This window comes from Gobio gobio (assembly GCF_949357685.1).
Source record: "Gobio gobio genome assembly, chromosome: 16".
In the NCBI taxonomy this organism is placed as follows: domain Eukaryota; kingdom Metazoa; phylum Chordata; class Actinopteri; order Cypriniformes; family Gobionidae; genus Gobio; species Gobio gobio.
This window is the reverse complement of record NC_137109.1, coordinates 53571385-53594304: the sequence shown is the minus strand read 5'-3', so window position 1 is coordinate 53594304 and position 22920 is coordinate 53571385. Positions and strand designations below refer to the sequence as shown.

At 42.0% G+C, this 22920-nt stretch overlaps 1 protein-coding gene across 1 annotated transcript; it reads left to right on the top strand.

Annotated features, from left to right (window-relative positions):
• Positions 1–3418: 3418 nt before the first annotated feature.
• On the top strand, positions 3419–7949 carry and4 (actinodin4; the record flags this gene model as incomplete). The annotated part of the gene is made up of 3 exons (XM_079839370.1): positions 3419–3458; positions 3853–4001; positions 7281–7949. 3 exons carry the CDS (start codon positions 3419–3421, stop codon positions 7947–7949), a joined length of 858 nt encoding a protein of 285 aa, XP_079695496.1.
• Between the last annotated feature and the right edge of the window lie 14971 nt (positions 7950–22920).

Genomic DNA, 22920 nt, shown 5'->3' with positions numbered 1-22920 from the left:
AGCTCTATAACCCCTAAAGCTCTATAACCCCTAAAGCTCTATAACCCCTAAGGCTCTATAACCCCTAAAGCTCTATAACCCCTAAAGGCTCTATAACCCCTAAAGCTCTATAACCCCTAAAGCTCTATAACCCCTAAAGCTCTATAACCCCTAAAGCTCTATAACCCCTAAAGGCTCTATAACCCCTAAAGCTCTATAACCCCTAAAGCTCTATAACCCCTAAAGGCTCTATAACCCCTAAAGGCTCTATAACCCCTAAAGCTCTATAACCCCTAAAGCTCTATAACCCCTAAAGCTCTATAACCCCTAAAGCTCTATAACCCCTAAAGGCTCTATAACCCCTAAAGCTCTATAACCCCTAAAGCTCTATAAGCTCAGCTCTACACACTCACCTTTGACCTCAGCTTCAGATGGGCTGCTGATGAACTTTAGTCATGTTAAACTTCACTGTATGGAAAAGATTTCAAAATGGGTTTAAAATGATCTATGAATCATTCATTAATGTTAATGATAAGCATCTCAAGCAAAGCATTGAGTATGAAGATCATCTATAGGCTATATTAATGTGAGTTTGCTGTGCAGAATGAGCTGTGAGATCAAGAACTAAATTAATGAATGATTGCTATTACTGGTATTAATTAACAAATACATACATACCAAATTATATTTGTTAATAAGGTTTCAAATGAATACCAGTAGCATTGTGTATCCAGATGCCTGTATCATATATAGCCTATATTTGAGCAGTCTCTAGTTGCTAATAAATTGTTCTCAGACATAACTACATAATTATCATGTGTTATTATTACAGTTCACATATAAGAATAAATACTGATTCAGCATCAGTATTACTATTTGATGTTTACTATTTACCATGGTAACTCTTGCTTCAACCCCAAAATGCCATTTTATGTTTTACTTTGGTCTCTCATATCAATTTAACATTATTGTATGAACAAAATCTCGCTGCTACCTTATACTGTTCATTCATCATCAGTGGCATATGCTTATCTTTTGTGTAGGCTATCTTACAGTTTTCTTCAATAGCTAACAAGCATTGTTCAATACTGAAAACATATTTTCAAAACTCTTCAGACAATCTGCATTTCCAAGATGAATTTTGGCCAAAAAGTGAATCTAACCCTCAGATCAACAGAACAGTTCATGTCTCAAGATAAGCTCGTTCCACCAATCACAGCACATTCTCCTTCAGAAACTCTTAACACACTTCTGCTTCTTTAACTAACGAGAAGAATAACTTCTGTATAAATGCAGTTATTCGCTCTCTGTTGATGTTAATGCATTAACTAGCGAGACCTTATAGTAAAGTGTCACCTATTGTTCTTTATAATTCTTTTGCACTTTAATCTGTTTTAATATTTAATTGTGTATTGCTTTATTGTATTTAAATGTTCGGTTCTTTTTGTTATAAGAAAGTTATTAAACCTGTTATGACAACATATTTTTTGCCACTTATTTCAATATCGCGACCGTATACCGCGATAAAAGCTTCAGCAATTAATCGCAACATGAAAACGTGACTCCAGCAATATAAGCAGTTCAGAGAGAAAACAGGGGGATGAAGAAAGAGGAGAAAAGCTGAGAATGGATAGAAGAAACAACGTGAGAGGACGAGTGGGAGAAGAAGAGGAAGATGTCGGATGGATTTTGATCTGTACTATGATAGAATGTTTTCGTGACGGAAAATATAAAGTTTGTTTTGAGATTAAAATGTTTTCCTCCCTGATCTATATGTTCTGAACAATATCTGCTATCTCACGTGTGTAATGTTTACTGACTGATAGATTATGATTTGAGTTTGATTTTAAGGTAAAGCTGATCTGAGGTAAATAATGCTTGAAGATGAGGTTTAGTGTTTCATGTTTTCAGAAATTGTGTTTAGTTGAGCAAAACTGTAAAATGCTGTGTCGGATTGAAACTGCTTGATAAAGGGAACAGCTCGGTGTGTGTGTGTGTGTGTGTGTGTGTGTGTGTGTGTGTGTGTGTGTGTTAAATGTTTAAGACGTGTTGGAGATTTTACCTCAGGATGGGAATAAAGGCTTTAACAGGGGATGGAAGTTTCTGGAATGTGTCGCGTCTGCAAAACTGGTTTTATTAGCAGCTTTTACAGTTTGAGCTCGGCGGGAAACATCTGTTCTCAACTAACCGATAATAATCCGGCGACAGCTGTAATGATGAAAGAGCTCAAATATAAACGCTCGACAAGTTCAGTCTTATATGAAGCGCGCTCGCGCTATGTTTAATGTTTTTATTGTTCGTGTTCGCGCCGCGCCCGCGTTAAATCCGAGCCCGCGGCGGGGGGAGGGGCTTCTGCGCGGATCTGACCAATAGCCGGGCCGAGCTGGAATGATTGACAGATGATGGGCAGAGGAGAAAGTATAAAAGCACCAGTGAGCTCAGTGATGGGAGAGCAGCATCACTGGAGAGAGGTGAGTGGACACACTTTAACTCTTTAACTGTTATAACTTAGCCTAGTTTTGATGTAAATGGGCACTGAGTTACAACTTACGCACTACTAAATATTTTATATTTAAACTTAGTTGAAGAGTAACTCTACATATAAACTCAATATTTCCGGAAGCTCTGATCAGGAGTAATGGCTGGAATAATAAAGCAGACTGAACTGCATAATAAGGTTTTACATGACTTTAATTCTTTACACATGTATGATAATGCTGACATTTACACACGCTTGCATTTTAAGAGAGAAAATGTGAATAGATGACTTTATTTGCACGAAACCATCAAAAACTGAATAAAATCAGTCATAATCAATAAATTTAATTTCTTATGTTTTTTTTTTTGTGTTTCAGTATTTATTTATTAAACCTTGTTAATGTCGTTTCATATACTGAATGCTTCTGAATGTTATATATTTATAAAAGCACTTACGTTATTCATGATTAAGTATATTTAATGGAAACGTATTTTTACCGTTGGTTAATTGAGGCAGAAGAAGTTTTAATAATGAAGGATAAACTGAAATTCACGTTATTTCAACTCAACTTCTGCTCATGTATCTGAAGCTGTTATTGGATCATTGAGGGTAAAGGTCATATTAAGCGACTACGCATTACTTTACGGAGAGCTTACAAACTACTGGATCTGCCTTAAGAACAAATGCTGCGACCGAAAAGAGTATAGAGTTATTTACAAACTATCTAGTAGTTACTAAGCCTCTAGTGTGGACTTTACGTTCCAATTTAAGAACTTACGAACGACTGGTGCAACCCTACCCTGAAGACTAACATAAAGATACTTCAGTCGCTTGATCAGTGTGTGTGTGTGTGTGTGTGTGTGTGTTTGTGTGTGTGTGTGTGTGTGTGTGTGTGTCTGTGTGTGTGTGTGTGTGTGTGTGTGTGTGTGTGTGTGTGTGTGTGTGTGTGTGCAGGTCATGATGTCCGCCCTGAGACTGGTGTTTTTCCTGCTGCTGCCATGTAAGCCTTTATTACATTCACGTTCATGAGCTGTTATCATCAATATAAGCTGTGTGTGTGTGTGTGTGTGTGTGTGTGTGTGTGTGTGTGTGTGTGTGTTTGATTTATCTCGAATGTTTAAATGTTTTCAGGTCAGCTTGAGGCGAAATCGCTGATGGATGTCCTCCAACCGGAAGGTGAAGAGCTTTACACTCGCCATCGGGAAACCATTCAGTGTTGAAGGTTTCGTCTCTCAGAGCTCATGTGTGTGTGTGTGTGTGTGTGTGTGTGTGTGTGTGTGTGTGTGTGTGTGTGTGTGTGTGTGTGTGTGTGTGTGTGTGTGTGTGTGTGTGTGTGTGTGTGTGTGTGTGTGTGTGTGTGTGTGTGTGTGTGTGTGTGTGTGTGTGTGTTTTAGATGCTTCAGTCAGTATTGACTCCACCAAGGCGAACGAGTTTCTGTCCGGCCCTCGACCCAAACGCAGTGCTGACCCGCGCTGGCACCGCCAGAGTCCAGACTTCCAGGCCTATTACAGATATTACAGCAGCATCGGACACACCGAGGGGGTAAGACACACACACACACACACACTCATACACACTCTCACACACACTCTCATACACACACACACACACACTCATACACACACACCGTCCAGTGACTACATCGTGTGTTATTGTGCATCGAGTAATGAAGCATGAAAGACATTTTCCAAACACTATTTCCTGCATATTTATGATATTAATATTCCCAGTGTGAATTATGCAAATAACTCTTCTTCGCCGGCATTTTTAAAATATGGTGTTCCTCAGGGTTCTATTTTGGGGCCCATCTTGTTTTCTTTGTACAGGAGCCCTCTTGGCTCAATTTGCCGTCGTCATGACAACTCTTATCACATGTTTGCCAATGACACTCGATGATACTCGCCTTTAAGAGTTGAATTCACTAACGCCTTTAGAACTTTACCTGGAAGAAGTCAAAATCTGGTTATCGCAAAATTTTCTTCAGTTAAATGGAAAAAAATCTGAGATAAATATGTTTGGTCCATCGTGTCTTAAGGAAGCGATGTCTAGTGCTATTGCCCCGTTAGATATACCGATAAAAAATACTGTGAGGAATCTGGGTGATATGCAGAGCTGGACAAACTACACAAACTACAAACTAAACTACACAACTCCATTACTCCAGTAAAAGTGTTATTGGTTAAATATGACTCCATTACAAGGGAAAGTTGTAAAGATAGATTTTTACTGAAGTAAAAGTACAGAAGTACTTGCTTTTAAAAGTACTAAACTATCAAAAGTAAAAGTAAACACATTATTTTATTATTGTTCCATCATGGTGGTTTACGCCAGTCATGCTAGCATATCTTCAACTCATTTAAATACTTGCTTAAAAGTTACAAATCTCTTATCAAAGTCAAAATCATACTAGAAAAGAAAGGCTTCTACATTGTGTTTATTTGACAGGATTATGGAAAAACATATTTCTGAAAGGACTTCAGTTAACATTATTAGCTCAACTACGCTTTAGCATGCTAACTAACATCATTGTGGAGCGTTAGCTATGTGTGTTAGCGCTGGATCCACAAGGCTATCGCAACTTGTCCGGTAAATCTATAAAAATCATTTGACCAATCATACTTCATACCAGTGTTCATTTTGACAGCAAATTTGGATTTACCAGTAGTTTTAGTCCTAGTCTTTTGACTATAATATTTTAGGCATCTGAATTGTTTTAGTTTTAATTGACTATAGTAAGATTAGAGTAGATTCAACGGACTAAACTTCAGCTCTGGCGTCTGAGAGGCAGCTTTCTGTGCACTTTCACACTCATCCACGTCTGCTCTTCTGGATCTGATCTTCTCAGTATGACTATAGTTCAATGTGTTAAAAAATACTAGTAAATCATTGAACTTCATGAGATCCTACAGTGATCACTGATAGACTGACTGCAAAACACGAATCATGTTTTAAAGAAGAAAACGAATCATCCTCTGACTTTCAAAGCGGCTCCGACTTTCTACTTCGAGGGCCTTGATAGAAACGCAGTGGAGTAAAAGTAGGATATTTGTCTTTCTAATGTAGTGAAGTAAAAGTTTCCACACTACTCAAGGAAAGTACAGATACTCTAAAGTGTACTTAAGTTCAGTCCTCCAGTAAACGAGTTCCTGTCCACCTCTGGGTTATCATTGACTCTTCTCTCAGCAGATGAAGTCAGTAAAGAGTAGTTTTGATCAGCTTAGACTGATCTCCAGGCTGAAACCGTTCCTCAATACTGAAGAGCTGCAGGTCAAAGTTCACGCATTGATCAGCTCAGGACTGGACTATTGCAGCTCTCTGAATGAGGGATAATTAAACCATCTCGTCTCTAATTAGTGCAGAATGCGGAGCTAGATTTACATCACTTAACTCCAGTATTATCTACTCTTCACTGGCTTCCGGTCCAGTATAGAACTTATTTTAAAATTGTTTTAATGGTCTTTAAAGCTTTTCACAACATCACCCCAAGTTATATTATCAACCTCTTAAAGGACCAGCCTCAGTCAGGAGATCAACAGTTCCTCTACCTGATCTGGGAACAGCTCAACCTGTGCAGATTCAAGTCTCACTTAAAAACATCTCTTTTTAATTTAGCGTTTGTTGAGAATAAACCATGTTTAGAGATCATTTCTTGATACATTTATTATATTCTATTTCACTTGATCTTTATTTGTCTCTCCTTATGTATTCTATTTTATTCTTTATTTATATATATATTACATTTATTACATTTACATTTATGCATTTGGCAGACGCTTTTATCCAAAGCGACTTACATTGCATTCAAGGTACACATTTTACATTTTGTCAGTTCTTGTTTTCCCTGGGAATCAAACCCATGACGTTGGCGTTGCTAGCCCATGCTCTACTGTTAGAGCTACAGGAAAGCATATATATGTTTTAAATTCCTTTGTATTAATTGTTTTGAGATATATTGCTTATGTCTCTGATATTGTGAAGCACTTTGGGCAATTGGAATTGCAGTAAAATGTCAAGTCAGCTTTATTTATATAACTCTTTCCACACTGCAGATTGTCTCAGAGCAGCTTCAGTGTTAAACAGGAAAATAATGCAGCATAATTTTATTCAGCCATTCTGGAGAAAACGCTGATGTCATCAGTTCATTTCAATAATCATACAGTGACAGTGTGGGCTTTAGATCAGTAATTTAGTTGATATGGTTAATTTAGTTTAATAATTAGATTTATTTGGATATTTAGTTGAAGGTTTAGTGTCTCCAACTGAGCAACACAAGCCAGAGGAAACCCAAACCCCATCAGGAGCAGAATAGAGGAAAATAAACCTTGGAGAAACCAGGCTCAGTCGGGGGGGCAGTTCTCCTGTGGCCAATCAACACACAGCGTATGATTATTATTCTGACAGCTTTACAGGTCAGAGGTCATAATAGATCGGAATATTCGAAGGATCGGAGACGGTTTATTGAGGATGCCGTGACGATGAGGCAGTTTCAGGAGGAGGAGAATCACGCTCTCTCAGACTCCGCCCCCTTTGGTCTTACAGGGCGGAGACTTCGCCTGTATACTAATTTGGCCACGCCCAGTCGATTGGGCGTGCTCCCATCCCTCTAGCCCCTCCCCTTTTTGAGTTATGGAGTTGAGCCCCCCCCCCTCTAACTCCTTTTTTAATTATTAAAGTGCAATATTCAAACAATCAGATTCATCACGCTGGAGACGGGTTTATTGAGGTATATAAAAGTGTGTGTTCTGCAGTTGTGTGTTGTCGTGTGGTGTGTGTGTGCGCTCTCAGACGTGTGTGTGTGTGTGTGTGTGTGTGTGTCCGCAGCTGTACGAGATCGACCGGATCCGGATGTTGTATCAGCAGATGCGTCAGCTGGAGCTCGTCTATGGCCCGAACGCCTCCATCCACCAGAGCAAACTGGGCCTGCCGGTGCTGCCTCCACTGCCTCCACTGCCCCGCTGCGACCCGGCCACAGACAAGGGCTGCACACAGGCCCCGCCCCAGGCCCCGCCCCCAGCCCCGGTTAAAGGAGGCGTGACTCCGCCCCTCTCGCAGGCGGATGTGGTGTACCTGTGCAATAGTAAAGACCCCCTGTGTAAGCCACACATCGTCTACATGCCCACGGGGGCCGTGCCCGTGCTGTGCGACCCGCGCTACCATACACACTGCAAGCTGGAGGCTCCGCCCCCTCCCAAAAAGTACGAGCCAGCCCCGCCCCCTTCCCCCGCCCCCATGATCTACAAGGCGATGGAGTTCGACTGCGACCCGTACTGGGATCCGGACTGCCTGATCGACCACCCGCCGCGGCCCCTGAAGGGCAAGATCCTGCCCGCCCCACCCGCGCTGGAGGAGCCGGAGCCGGAGCCCGTCAGGAAGAGCCCATACCCGTATTACTACGCCCAGAAACCTCGGCCCCGGGCTGACCTCTACGACCCCCAGGCCGACCTCTACGACCCCCAGCGCCACAACTACCCCTCAGCAGACCGCGCCTAGAGCCGCTACTGTAATGCTCAGAGTGCCATCACATGATCATCAATAAAACACTCTGTGCTGTCATGTGTGTGTGTGTGTGTGTGTGTGTGTGTGTGTCGGACTGATGTTTGATCACAGGAAGCAGACGCTCGTGAAGCTTCACACTGAGAGTCTGTGCTAACACAGCAGATACACATCATTAGCGTTAGCCTCACAGCTGCTAGTGTTTAAAGAAGTGTTCCAGCTGAGCATCACACACGCTATAAACACACACACACACACACACACACACACACACACACACACACATACATACACTCACACACTCTCATACACTCACACACTCTCATACACTCACATATACAAACACACACACACACATACACTCACACACTCTCATACACTCACATATACAAACACACACACATACATACACTCACACACTCTCATACACTCACACATATACAAACACACACACGCTATAAACACACATACATACGCTCACTCACACACACATACGCTTACACACTCTCACACACATACAAACACACACACACTCTCTCACACACTCTCACACACACACTCTCACAAACACTCACACACATACACTCACTCTCACACCCACACACTCTCACACATACACACACTCTCACACACACACGCTCACACACACTCTCACACACACATACGCTCACACACTTTCACACTCACACACGCACACTCACACACACATACATAAATATGCTCACACTCTCATACACTCACACATATACAAACACACACACACATACACTCACATACAAACACACACTATAAACACACACACACACGTACATACGCACACACACTCTCACGCTCACACTCGCACACACATACATACGCTCACACATACATACGCTCACACACTCTCATACACACACTCACACACGCTCACACACACATATACAAACACACACATACACTCTCACACACACTCTCACGCTCACACTCACACACACATACATACAGTTGTGTTCAAAATGATTCAACCCCCACTGAAATTGATTGTTTTGGTCGGTTTGACCTTGATTTTGATCATTCAGTCGTCCTGCCTACAATTAAATCAAAGAGGCTCGTGTAGGTCAGACAAATATAACATAACATTTATAATGAAATAACCACAAATGTCTTTTCTGAGCTCACATCATTATCAGTTTTATTCAACCCCCAAGTGACATTCAATCTTAGTACTTAGTACAACATCCTTTTACAGTTATAAGAGCTTTTAAACGTGAAGCACAGCTTGACACAAGAGTCTCTCAGCGATCGACGGGTCTCTCTATCTTCATCATGAGCAAAAGCCTCCAGTTCAGTCCCACTCTGAGGCTTGCGCACTTTCAGTCCCACCAGAGGTTCTCAATCGGGTTTAAGTCTGGTGACTGCGATGGCCACTTCTAAATGTTCCAGCCTTTAATCTGCAGCCATGCTCTAGTGGACTCTGAGGTCTGCTTGGGATCATTGTCCTGTTGAAAGGTCCAACGTCTCCCAAGCCTCAGGTTCACATTGTCCTCCAATATCTCCTGGTACTGAAGAGAATTCATAGCACCTTGCACACGCTGAAGCTTCCCAGTACCTGCAGAAGCAAAATTACATTTTTTGCGATTTATCTTTGATTGTAAGGTGTGTGTTTGTGGCCTGGTAAACTCTACATTATGGGGACAAAAAGACGGCAATGTCCTAAATTCTTGTCCTTGCAGGGACATTTTTTTGGTCAAGCTTATAAATCATAGAGAATTAGTTTTTGTTTTTAAATGTAAAAATGCAGCAGTATTTCTTTGATGTGTAGGTTTAGTGTAAGGGGAAAGAATATAGAGTTTGACCAGTATAAAAATCATAACGTCTATGGAGAGGGACAGAAATATTTGCAGTTTGTGAATAGAGTATGATAGAGTATAAGGGAGAGGAAATAGACGGTGTAACATCAGACTGATCAGAAATCAGAAGAAGGGAGACAGATGGCATCAAATACAGCATTTTACATTCCAGTATGTGGCGTATGATACTGTAAACAGATGACCATGGTAGACATTACTGTACATTACTGTAACTCACCCTGATAAAGCTCATCTACAGGAGATTCAGTCATATGGTACAGCGAGAACATTTACTGGCAGCAAATCCGTGGCTGTGTCCTAACTTTATCACACCTTTTTGATAACACACTGAATACTATCACAAACATCATGGATTTAATGACATAAGTTAGGTAATGCAAGTGTATTTTCTAATGTGGCATCTGTAGTCTGTGTTACTGTAGATACTGTAGATAATTCAGCAATGAGGGAGATTTGAAACGTGTCTTGCATTGTTTGCTGTTGGATGAAGTGATTGTTTAAAGCACTAAACTGACAGAAGATCACACTGTTGTGTTTCGGTGATTAAACCAAATATTCTCATTACATATTACAATAATCTTGTGTTTGAAACAGTGATGATGTGGACTGAAGATATGAGCAACTGAATGAAGGCATGAGATCAGGGTTTGAGAGAATGACGAGCTGTGTAACAAGTGTGATCAGTTTGTATTTTTGTACTATGAGTTTGGAAAATGTACACCTTACTTGTGAAAATAGTACCAAAGCGAATAAAAAAAACTGTAACTCAGACAATTGATTATGAAGGGAAATATACTTAACAGGAGTTAAAGTGTGACAAACTGTAATAATATTCTATATGATGATTTACCCGCTGTTTTTAAAACGTTTGCTTGGTTACAGTAGGCCAACACTAATCTACACTAATCTACACTAATATACACTAATATACACTAATATACACTAATATACACTAATATACACTAATATACCCTAATCTACACTAATATACACTAATATACACTAATATACCCTAATCTACACTAATATACACTAATATACACTAATATACACTAATATACACTAATATACACTAATATACACTAATATACACTAATATACCCTAATCTACACTAATATACACTAATATACACTAATATACCCTAATCTACACTAATATACACTAATATACACTAATATACACTAATATACCCTAATCTACACTAATATACACTAATCTACACTAATATACACTAATATACCCTAATCTACACTAATATACCCTAATCTACACTAATATCAGTCAGAAGTGTTGAATAAAGGTCACGTCAAGGTTCGTAAACGGAAACAACAGCGCTTTCCCAGCTAGCAATAGCCGCCATCTCACCGTCTGGGTTAGCTCTAGACCTGATATAGTCCGGCTATTAACCCACTTTTAGCCAAAATAACTTTGAATTTGGTTACATGTAATTTTTGCCCAAATATCTTGTGTGTGATATTCCATCATGTGAGCAAAGTCAACCGTGATTATAGTGTTTGGTTTTCACATGTTGTCTATGCTAGGCTGTGCTAGCCACGGTTTAGCCCCTCAGTCCGGCCATTTAGCCCACTTACAGTCAGGTTTTTGGCAATGTAGCATGATATTGTTGATATCCCATCATGCACAGTGGCGGGTCTACATTGAATTGCACCCTGGGCAAGACCCCCCCCCCCCCCCCCCCTTAAACAAATTTGTTTTACCTGCATATTAGTATATCTGTTTATTGTTGCAAATATTAACGCCGTATTGGGCCTTATGTTAATTTACTGAAGGATAACAGGAAAGCTAGGAAAATAAATTTAATAAATTAATTCACAATATGCACACATTCATTACTAATCTTAAGCTCAATACAGGCTGAAAAAATGAGCTTTTTATTAACTGAATGCTACAAATGGAATTATATTAATTTACAATGTTCATTAATCTTGCCTGATCTAGCTTTGTTAGTTTGTTAATATTTCTTTGTTTGTTAATTACATTATGACTTACATTTCATAGGCCTATTTACAATTAAAAATGGCGAAATTAGACAAAAGTTTTTTCATTTGCCTGAATATTTTTGTTATTTGTTCAACATTTCTGACTTGAATAAGGAGATCAAATGTGTCGAGTTGTGCTCATCAGCTTCTGTGAACATAAAGCCCGCCTACTCTGATCTGATTGGTTTTCTCAAATATTTTGACATTGACGAGTGGTGACAGACCAATGAGAGCTCAGATGAACACACACACACACACACACACACACACACACACACACACACACACACACACACACACACACACACACACACACACACACACACACACACACACACACACACACACACACACACCTCTGCTTCTGGGATCTCCTCTCAGGATCAGTGCTGGGGTCTGGAGCTCAGCTTGTGTCTTAGCAGCCAAACCGATCCTTACATTGGTGTGTGTTGTGTTGGTGTGTGTGTGTTGTGTTGTGTTGGTGTGTGTGTGTTGTGTTGGTGTGTGTTGTGTTGTGTTGTTAAATGTCATATTGGAGATATTATTTATTTGTCTCTTACATTTCAAGTTAAATAAAAAAATGCAATTACAACTCTCAGCCGCTAGATGGCAACTGTAGCCTGTACTACTGGCAGATCTCACGAAAAACATCGGAGGAAGAGAACAACAACGGGCAACAGCAAACGTTAAAGGTAGGATGACCATATGATTATCAAAAACCAGGAGATACTCAAATGATACTCAAAGATTACTCAAATATTCCTTATTAATTTCAATACATTTAAAGTATGCCCCCTCTGAATGGATAGAAAATTGTTATATTAGGGCCAGTACAGGACATTTGTGTCCCCTAATTAAAGCACATTCTGTGGCCGTGTAAGTGTCTGTGTTTTTGTGTTGATGTGTTCATTATGTACATTATTTGTTATCATGAGTAGGAACCGTGAGATTTTAGCTAGTAATTGTAGAATTAGCCATGTTGTGGTTAGCTTAACATGCTACATGTACCTTAAAGCGGATAAACATGAAACATGTGCAACCTATTTGTTATGAAAGCCACAAATATACTTTTACTCTTCGGATCATTATATGAAAATATGAGTTTTTGACTTGGAAAGGCAAATTTGTAAAGCACATTTCAGCTAGCCAAAAGTGCTTTACATAAAACATAAAATCAACATTAAAAAGATAAGAAGACATTTAAAAACACTTTGAAATAGTTCAATAGAAAATAAAAACATGATAAAAATGTAAATTCTGTCATTTACTCACCCTCAAGTTGTTTCTTTCGTCTGTTGAACACAAAAGAAGATATTTTGAAGAATGTGGGAAATGTGGGCCCTTTGACTTCCAGTGTATTTATTTTCCGATATGAAAGTCAATGGCTCTCAAATGTCTGGTCACCAACATTCTTCAAAATATGTGTGTGTGTGTGTGTGTGTGTGTGTGTGTGTGTGTGTGTGTGTGTGTGTGTGTGTGTGTGTGTGTGTGTGTGTGTGTGTGTTCAACAGAAGAAAGAAGCCCATGCAGGTTTGGAACAACTTGAGGTGAGTAAATGATGATCTCTTTAAACATTTCACACACGTCACACACACACGTTACACACATGTCACACACATGTCACACACACATGTTACACACGTCACATACACACGTCATACACATGTCACACACACGTCACACACACACGTCACACACATGTCACACACGTCATACACATGTCACACACACGTCACACACACACGTCACACACATGTCACACACGTCATACACATGTCACACACACGTGACGTCACACACATGTCACACACGTCACACACACGTCACACACACGTCACACACACGTCACACACATGTCACACACACGTCACACACACGTCACACACATGGCACACGTCACACACGTCACACACATGTCACACACGTCACACACATGTCACACGTCACACACATGTGTCACACGTCACACACACGTCACACATGTCACACACGTCACACACACATCACACACATGTGTCACACGTCACACACACGTCACACACATGTCACACACGTCACACACACGTCACACACATGTGTCACACGTCACACACACGTCACACACGTCACACACGTGTCACACACACGTCACACACACGTCACACACATGTCACATGTCACACACATGTATCACACGTCACACACGTGTCACACGTCACACACATGTCACACACACGTCACACACATGTATCACACGTCACACACATGTCACACACACGTCACACACATGTATCACACGTCACACACGTGTCACACGTCACACACACGTCACACACGTGTCACACGTCACACACATGTATCACACGTCACACACATGTATCACACGTCACACACGTGTCACACGTCACACACATGTCACACACACGTCACACACATGTGTCACACGTCACACACATGTCACACACGTCACACACACATGTCACACACGTTACACACATGTCAAACGTCACATATGGCACTCGCTTTGTGTCATTTCTTTCCTAACCACGCTTAAAGACGTGTTAACGTGCGTGTGACATGCGTGTGGAGAACGTCTACACGTCTGAACGTCTGCCCGTCTGTACGTCTGCACGTCTGTACGTCTGCACGTCTGTACGTCTGCACGTCTGTACGTCTGCACGTCTGAACGTCAAATGCCCGACAATTAAGCTATTATTAAAATAGATTAAATATTACTTGGTAAGTTCTACATACATAAATGTAAATGGTCTGGTAGGATTCCCAATATTCCCCATTTCAAGGCTGATCTGAAGAATTACTTTGAAACGTTACAAGGACTCTGAAACCGCAAAGCAATAGAACTATGGAGATTTACAAAGAATTAAACTCCTCTTCTTTAATTTGAGTACACTAATATACCCTTCTGTTTGTTGTTGTTGGTATTCTTATTTTATTTTATTATTTTTACCCCTTCTTCTTCAATGTTCAAAATCCTTGATTTGAACGTTATCTTACCTGATGTTAAACATTTTATAACTGTTTCATGATGTTATGGAATTTTTCAAAGAATTTTATGTGAAACATTTGTATGTTTTGAAATGTTAAAATTATATTTTTTGGAGAATTAAAAAAAAATTGAGTAAGTAATTTAGATGAAGTAGTAATTTAGATTAAGTAAAAGCACATTCATAGCTATAACATTATAGTGCATAGCCATATATTTAACATTCTTGAAGAATATCAAGAAAATACTGTTTAGGTTTGTGATAAAAAAAAACTAATCTCACAACAGTAAAAAGCTTTAAATTATTTTACATTATCAATTATGTGTGAACTAGGGGTTATGAAATATACAATAATGGGTAAAAAGAGTCTCTCTATAGTGGATATCGTTTTATGAACGTCTTTAAAGCTCATTTGAAAAATACATTTAAAACCGCCAGTAGATGGCAGCAATGAACTGTTCTATTAAGATTACTGGAAAATGTTCAACCTATTCTTTCAAAAACACAAATATATATTTAATAACACCCACACAACTACACCTCTTAGACAAGTGCAAGTGTTTTCTGCTGTGGTGCTGTTTGGAACTATATTTTCATTGACTATTGTGTGAAATTAACAGTCATTAAAAGTTTATCTGCAGGCATTCTGGTTTTCTAATGATTAATTTTTTATAAGCAAAAAACTGCACATATTAAATAAATATTTCCAAATTTGTGTTTTACTTGATATTTTTCCTCAACTTTTGTCTCAATTGGCAGTTAAGTTTCATGTATATAAATATTTTCCAAATTCTATTACCAAGAAGTGAAACATTATGTGAATTTAAAGTGGCTGCGTTAAGTAAGGGATAATCCACGGCTAGCCATGACGTAGAGGCAAAGAACCGCATGACGTAAAGCGGATATATTTCTTATATAAGAAATACAGCCTAAATGAATGTGACGTTGTTGGTTCCCATGACATGCACTCTAAAAAAAAAAAAAAATAGTGCTATAGGCACTAAAAGTGTTTCTTGGTCGTAATCATAGGGGAAGCACTTGTGGGTCTATATTGCACCATATTTTCACATGTTCTGTATATGGTGGTGCTATCAGCTCAGCCAAAGAATCACTGAAGAACCCCTGAAGACCAAGATTAGTGCTACAGCACTTAAAAAGGTTCCCCTATGATTACAAGCCAAGAACCACTTTTATTGTCATATAGCACCTTTTTTGTGTGTTACGTTTTAATGTTTTAACTGCCAGTTCTCTGAAATTGACATCCCAGATAAGTAAAGTAAGATGTGCAAATAGATGCATATTGTTTTCACCTGCATGAAATAAAACACTTGACACTAAAATGACCTGAGATTACCACTATAATAATAATAATGGATTTTTTTTATAACACACTTTTCATTCCAACGAATCTCAAAGTGCAACAATGGAAAAAGGGAAAAATAACAAAAATGAAACACTAAAAATATAGACCAATACAAATAATCACCACATAAAAGCCTTTCTGAACAGAAAAGTCTTGAGTTCAGCTTTAGAATTGTCCAAGCTCTCTCCTGCTCTCAGCTCTGGGGAGGCGGTTCCCCAGCCCAGTATAGCCCAGTATAGCTCAGTATAGCCCAGTATAGCTCAGTCATGGTACTGGAAGTTGAAGAAGCAGGTGGCCTGATGATCTGAGGCTGCTGGTGGAGGATTTCAGAGTGAGGAGTTCCTGTAGATATGGCGGTGCATGTCCAGTGATGCATTTATGTTTGAGCAGGAGGATTATATATATTACTATTTAATGACTATAATCAGTAGATGGCTGCAGAGGCACAGTTATTTTCTCATTAGCATGTCCACTCCCTGATGTCTAGGAAGTATTTCTGTACATTCTGTACCGAATACAACAATGCATAAACCGTTTCTGAAAGGAGCAATGTTCAATATACATTTGATTTTTTTTTAAATATCTGAAGTGCTGTAAATGCCTTAGAGATTTGTTCAGTGCATCTTGGGAAAAGTTATATTCCATAACAAGATAAATGAGTCAAATGAAAATTAAAAAAAAATTTTTTTTTAAATAAAAACAAAAAGTTGGTAGCCTAATAGCCTATCATTTGTCGCATATCTCAACAACAAATGATGGATTTAAATGGTCAGAGTATGACTTTAGTAATCGTCTGCATGCCGGTCCTGTTCCTGTAAACCTATTTAGGCCTTTACAGATAGGCTACATAGCTCTACTCTGCTCTTAAGCTCACGCAAAACACTCATAAATGCTACACTAAATCTTTAAATCAGGGGAATAAAACAAGTTTGTTACATAAATATAAAAATTACAGTAAAAACGAGCATTCACTTCTGCAAATCTGTAATGGAAACGCGGCTGTGACTGAGCTTGTTTAAGAGAAAAAATTGCTGAGTAGAGTGTGTTTTTATGGTATTGTTTGGTTTGGTATTTTCTTGATACACTACAGTGAACGTCTATAAATGCCTCGATGTAGCCTACTTGGTGGGGCGGGGTTAGGGGGGCCCGTACAATTTATTTTGCATTAGACGTGCAGACGGGCAGACGTGCAGACGTTCTTCACACGCATGTCACACGCACGTAGTCACATTTGTCAATTTAGATCGTTGTGACGTTCAGACGTTCAGACGTAATCCACACGTTTACTTCTAACGTGACGCCGCCGTGACGTCTGCATAGATCAACAGCTACACGTTGCTGACGTGTGTACGTGACGTAATATTTGCGTGTACGTCTCCATATAAAACAAATGGAGACGTACACGCACGTATACACGTGTGTTGTCTGTCGTGCTTGTCAGTCTCGTCGCCGAATGGTACATTCCGAGCGCCATAACACACGTCACACACACGTCACACACACGTCACACACGTCACACACATGTGTCACAGGTCACACACGTGTCACACGTCACACACACGTCACACACACGTCACACACACACGTCACACACACGTCACACACACGTCACACACATGTCACACACACACGTCACACACACGTCACACACGTCACACACATGTGTCACAGGTCACACACGTGTCACACGTCACACACGTCACACACACGTCACACACACGTCACACACACGTCACACACACACGTCACACACGTCACACACACGTCACACACATGTCACACACATGTCACACACACGTCACACACACGTCACACACATGTCACACACGTCACACACACGTCACACACATGTATCTGAACCCCCAGCTCTTCATCCAAGCAAAAGAGAATGACTTCATCACAATTACTGTAAATACAATAAAACATGATGTCAACAACGCTTTTCTCGTGCAATATTTAGTTTGTTATTTGGCAGATGCTGTGATGACTGACAGAGTTTGGGTTAATGAATGCAATAAAGCCAACAATGATGTTTTATAAGCTTTATATTTTGTCATTTTTATATATTTTTTTAATTATATTACGTTGTTAATATTCCATATTTTTTATCCTAATTTTATATTTAATTGTATTTTTAACATTTTATTTGGTCGTTTTTATGTTTGATCTTAAGTTGTATGAGCCATATTGATTAGTGTTATTGTCTGTAATGTTGTCCTGTGCCACTGGGGTCTGGATGTGCTGATCTCAGGTCAGGTCCTTTAGCTCAGAGGAGACTCACACACAGCTGTTGCTGATCTCAGGTCAGGTGCTTTAGCTCAGAGGAGACTCACACACAGCTGTTGCTGATCTCAGGTCAGGTCCTTTAGCTCAGAGGAGACTCACACACAGCTGTTGCTGATCTCAGGTCAGGTGCTTTAGCTCAGAGGAGACTCACACACAGCTGTTGCTGATCTCAGGTCAGGTCCTTTAGCTCAGAGGAGACTCACACACAGCTGTTGCTGATCTCAGGTCAGGTGCTTTAGCTCAGAGGAGACTCACACACAGGTGTTGCTGATCTCAGGTCAGGTGCTTTAGCTCAGAGGAGACTCACACACAGCTGTTGCTGATCTCAGGTCAGGTCCTTTAGCTCAGAGGAGACTCACACACAGCTGTTGCTGATCTCAGGTCAGGTCCTTTAGCTCAGAGGAGACTCACACACAGCTGTTGCTGATCTCAGGTCAGGTCCTTTAGCTCAGAGGAGACTCACACACAGCTGTTGCTGATCTCAGGTCAGGTCCTTTAGCTCAGAGGAGACTCACACACAGCTGTTGCTGATCTCAGGTCAGGTCCTTTAGCTCAGAGGAGACTCACACACAGCTGTTGCTGATCTCAGGTCAGGTCCTTTAGCTCAGAGGAGACTCACACACAGCTGTTGCTGATCTCAGGTCAGGTCCTTTAGCTCAGAGGAGACTCACACACAGGTGTTGCTGATCTCAGGTCAGGTCCTTTAGCTCAGAGGAGACTCACACACAGGTGTTGCTGATCTCAGGTCAGGTCCTTTAGCTCAGAGGAGACTCACACACAGCTGTTGCTGATCTCAGGTCAGGTCCTTTAGCTCAGAGGAGACTCACACACAGCTGTTGCTGATCTCAGGTCAGGTGCTTTAGCTCAGAGGAGACTCACACACAGCTGTTGCTGATCTCAGGTCAGGTCCTTTAGCTCAGAGGAGACTCACACACAGCTGTTGCTGATCTCAGGTCAGGTCCTTTAGCTCAGAGGAGACTCACACACAGCTGTTGCTGATCTCAGGTCAGGTCCTTTAGCTCAGAGGAGACTCACACACAGCTGTTGCTGATCTCAGGTCAGATGCTTTAGCTCAGAAGAGACTCACACACAGCTGTTGCTGATCTCAGGTCAGGTCCTTTAGCTCAGAGGAGACTCACACACAGCTGTTGCTGATCTCAGGTCAGATGCTTTAGCTCAGAAGAGACTCACACACAGCTGTTGCTGATCTCAGGTCAGGTCCTTTAGCTCAGAGGAGACTCACACACAGCTGTTGCTGATCTCAGGTCAGGTCCTTTAGCTCAGAGGAGACTCACACACAGCTGTTGCTGATCTCAGGTCAGGTCCTTTAGCTCAGAGGAGACTCACACACAGCTGTTGCTGATCTCAGGTCAGGTGCTTTAGCTCAGAGGAGACTCACACACAGCTGTTGCTGATCTCAGGTCAGGTCCTTTAGCTCAGAGGAGACTCACACACAGCTGTTGCTGATCTCAGGTCAGGTCCTTTAGCTCAGAGGAGACTCACACACAGCTGTTGCTGATCTCAGGTCAGGTGCTTTAGCTCAGAGGAGACTCACACACAGCTGTTGCTGATCTCAGGTCAGGTCCTTTAGCTCAGAGGAGACTCACACACAGCTGTTGCTGATCTCAGGTCAGGTCCTTTAGCTCAGAGGAGACTCACACACAGGTGTTGCTGATCTCAGGTCAGGTCCTTTAGCTCAGAGGAGACTCACACACAGCTGTTGCTGATCTCAGGTCAGGTCCTTTAGCTCAGAGGAGACTCACACACAGCTGTTGCTGATCTCAGGTCAGGTACTTTAGCTCAGAGGAGACTCACACACAGCTGTTGCTGATCTCAGGTCAGGTCCTTTAGCTCAGAGGAGACTCACACACAGCTGTTGCTGATCTCAGGTCAGGTGCTTTAGCTCAGAGGAGACTCACACACAGGTGTTGCTGATCTCAGGTCAGGTGCTTTAGCTCAGAGGAGACTCACACACAGCTGTTGCTGATCTCAGGTCAGGTCCTTTAGCTCAGAGGAGACTCACACACAGCTGTTGCTGATCTCAGGTCAGGTCCTTTAGCTCAGAGGAGACTCACACACAGCTGTTGCTGATCTCAGGTCAGGTGCTTTAGCTCAGAGGAGACTCACACACAGCTGTTGCTGATCTCAGGTCAGGTCCTTTAGCTCAGAGGAGACTCACACACAGCTGTTGCTGATCTCAGGTCAGGTCCTTTAGCTCAGAGGAGACTCACACACAGCTGTTGCTGATCTCAGGTCAGGTCCTTTAGCTCAGAGGAGACTCACACACAGCTGTTGCTGATCTCAGGTCAGGTCCTTTAGCTCAGAGGAGACTCACACACAGCTGTTGCTGATCTCAGGTCAGGTGCTTTAGCTCAGAGGAGACTCACACACAGCTGTTGCTGATCTCAGGTCAGGTGCTTTAGCTCAGAGGAGACTCACACACAGCTGTTGCTGATCTCAGGTCAGGTCCTTTAGCTCAGAGGAGACTCACACACAGCTGTTGCTGATCTCAGGTCAGGTCCTTTAGCTCAGAGGAGACTCACACACAGCTGTTGCTGATCTCAGGTCAGGTGCTTTAGCTCAGAGGAGACTCACACACAGCTGTTGCTGATCTCAGGTCAGGTCCTTTAGCTCAGAGGAGACTCACACACAGCTGTTGCTGATCTCAGGTCAGATGCTTTAGCTCAGAGGAGACTCACACACAGCTGTTGCTGATCTCAGGTCAGGTCCTTTAGCTCAGAGGAGACTCACACACAGCTGTTGCTGATCTCAGGTCAGGTGCTTTAGCTCAGAGGAGACTCACACACAGCTGTTGCTGATCTCAGGTCAGGTGCTTTAGCTCAGAGGAGACTCACACACAGCTGTTGCTGATCTCAGGTCAGGTCCTTTAGCTCAGAGGAGACTCACACACAGGTGTTGCTGATCTCAGGTCAGGTCCTTTAGCTCAGAGGAGACTCACACACAGCTGTTGCTGATCTCAGGTCAGGTCCTTTAGCTCAGAGGAGACTCACACACAGCTGTTGCTGATCTCAGGTCAGGTCCTTTAGCTCAGAGGAGACTCACACACAGGTGTTGCTGATCTCAGGTCAGGTCCTTTAGCTCAGAGGAGACTCACACACAGCTGTTGCTGATCTCAGGTCAGGTGCTTTAGCTCAGAGGAGACTCACACACAGCTGTTGCTGATCTCAGGTCAGGTCCTTTAGCTCAGAGGAGACTCACACACAGGTGTTGCTGATCTCAGGTCAGGTCCTTTAGCTCAGAGGAGACTCACACACAGCTGTTGCTGATCTCAGGTCAGGTCCTTTAGCTCAGAGGAGACTCACACACAGCTGTTGCTGATCTCAGGTCAGGTCCTTTAGCTCAGAGGAGACTCACACACAGGTGTTGCTGATCTCAGGTCAGGTCCTTTAGCTCAGAGGAGACTCACACACAGCTGTTGCTGATCTCAGGTCAGGTCCTTTAGCTCAGAGGAGACTCACACACAGCTGTTGCTGATCTCAGGTCAGGTGCTTTAGCTCAGAGGAGACTCACACACAGCTGTTGCTGATCTCAGGTCAGGTCCTTTAGCTCAGAGGAGACTCACACACAGCTGTTGCTGATCTCAGGTCAGGTCCTTTAGCTCAGAGGAGACTCACACACAGGTGTTGCTGATCTCAGGTCAGGTCCTTTAGCTCAGAGGAGACTCACACACAGCTGTTGCTGATCTCAGGTCAGGTGCTTTAGCTCAGAGGAGACTCACACACAGCTGTTGCTGATCTCAGGTCAGGTCCTTTAGCTCAGAGGAGACTCACACACAGCTGTTGCTGATCTCAGGTCAGGTCCTTTAGCTCAGAGGAGACTCACACACAGGTGTTGCTGATCTCAGGTCAGGTCCTTTAGCTCAGAGGAGACTCACACACAGCTGTTGCTGATCTCAGGTCAGGTGCTTTAGCTCAGAGGAGACTCACACACAGCTGTTGCTGATCTCAGGTCAGGTCCTTTAGCTCAGAGGAGACTCACACACAGCTGTTGCTGATCTCAGGTCAGGTCCTTTAGCTCAGAGGAGACTCACACACAGCTGTTGCTGATCTCAGGTCAGGTGCTTTAGCTCAGAGGAGACTCACACACAGCTGTTGCTGATCTCAGGTCAGGTCCTTTAGCTCAGAGGAGACTCACACACAGCTGTTGCTGATCTCAGGTCAGATGCTTTAGCTCAGAGGAGACTCACACACAGCTGTTGCTGATCTCAGGTCAGGTCCTTTAGCTCAGAGGAGACTCACACACAGCTGTTGCTGATCTCAGGTCAGGTCCTTTAGCTCAGAGGAGACTGATTTGGTTTTCCACTGTGCCGTGTTGATTCTGCCTCTGGGCTGAACATTAGGGTTTGTTTGGGTTATGAGTTATGAGTTCAGATATTGCTGCTGTATGAGATATGGAGGAGAATAAACCTGCTGGAGAATAGTCACATTACTGAACTCTACCATGATCTGTGTGTGTGAGACACA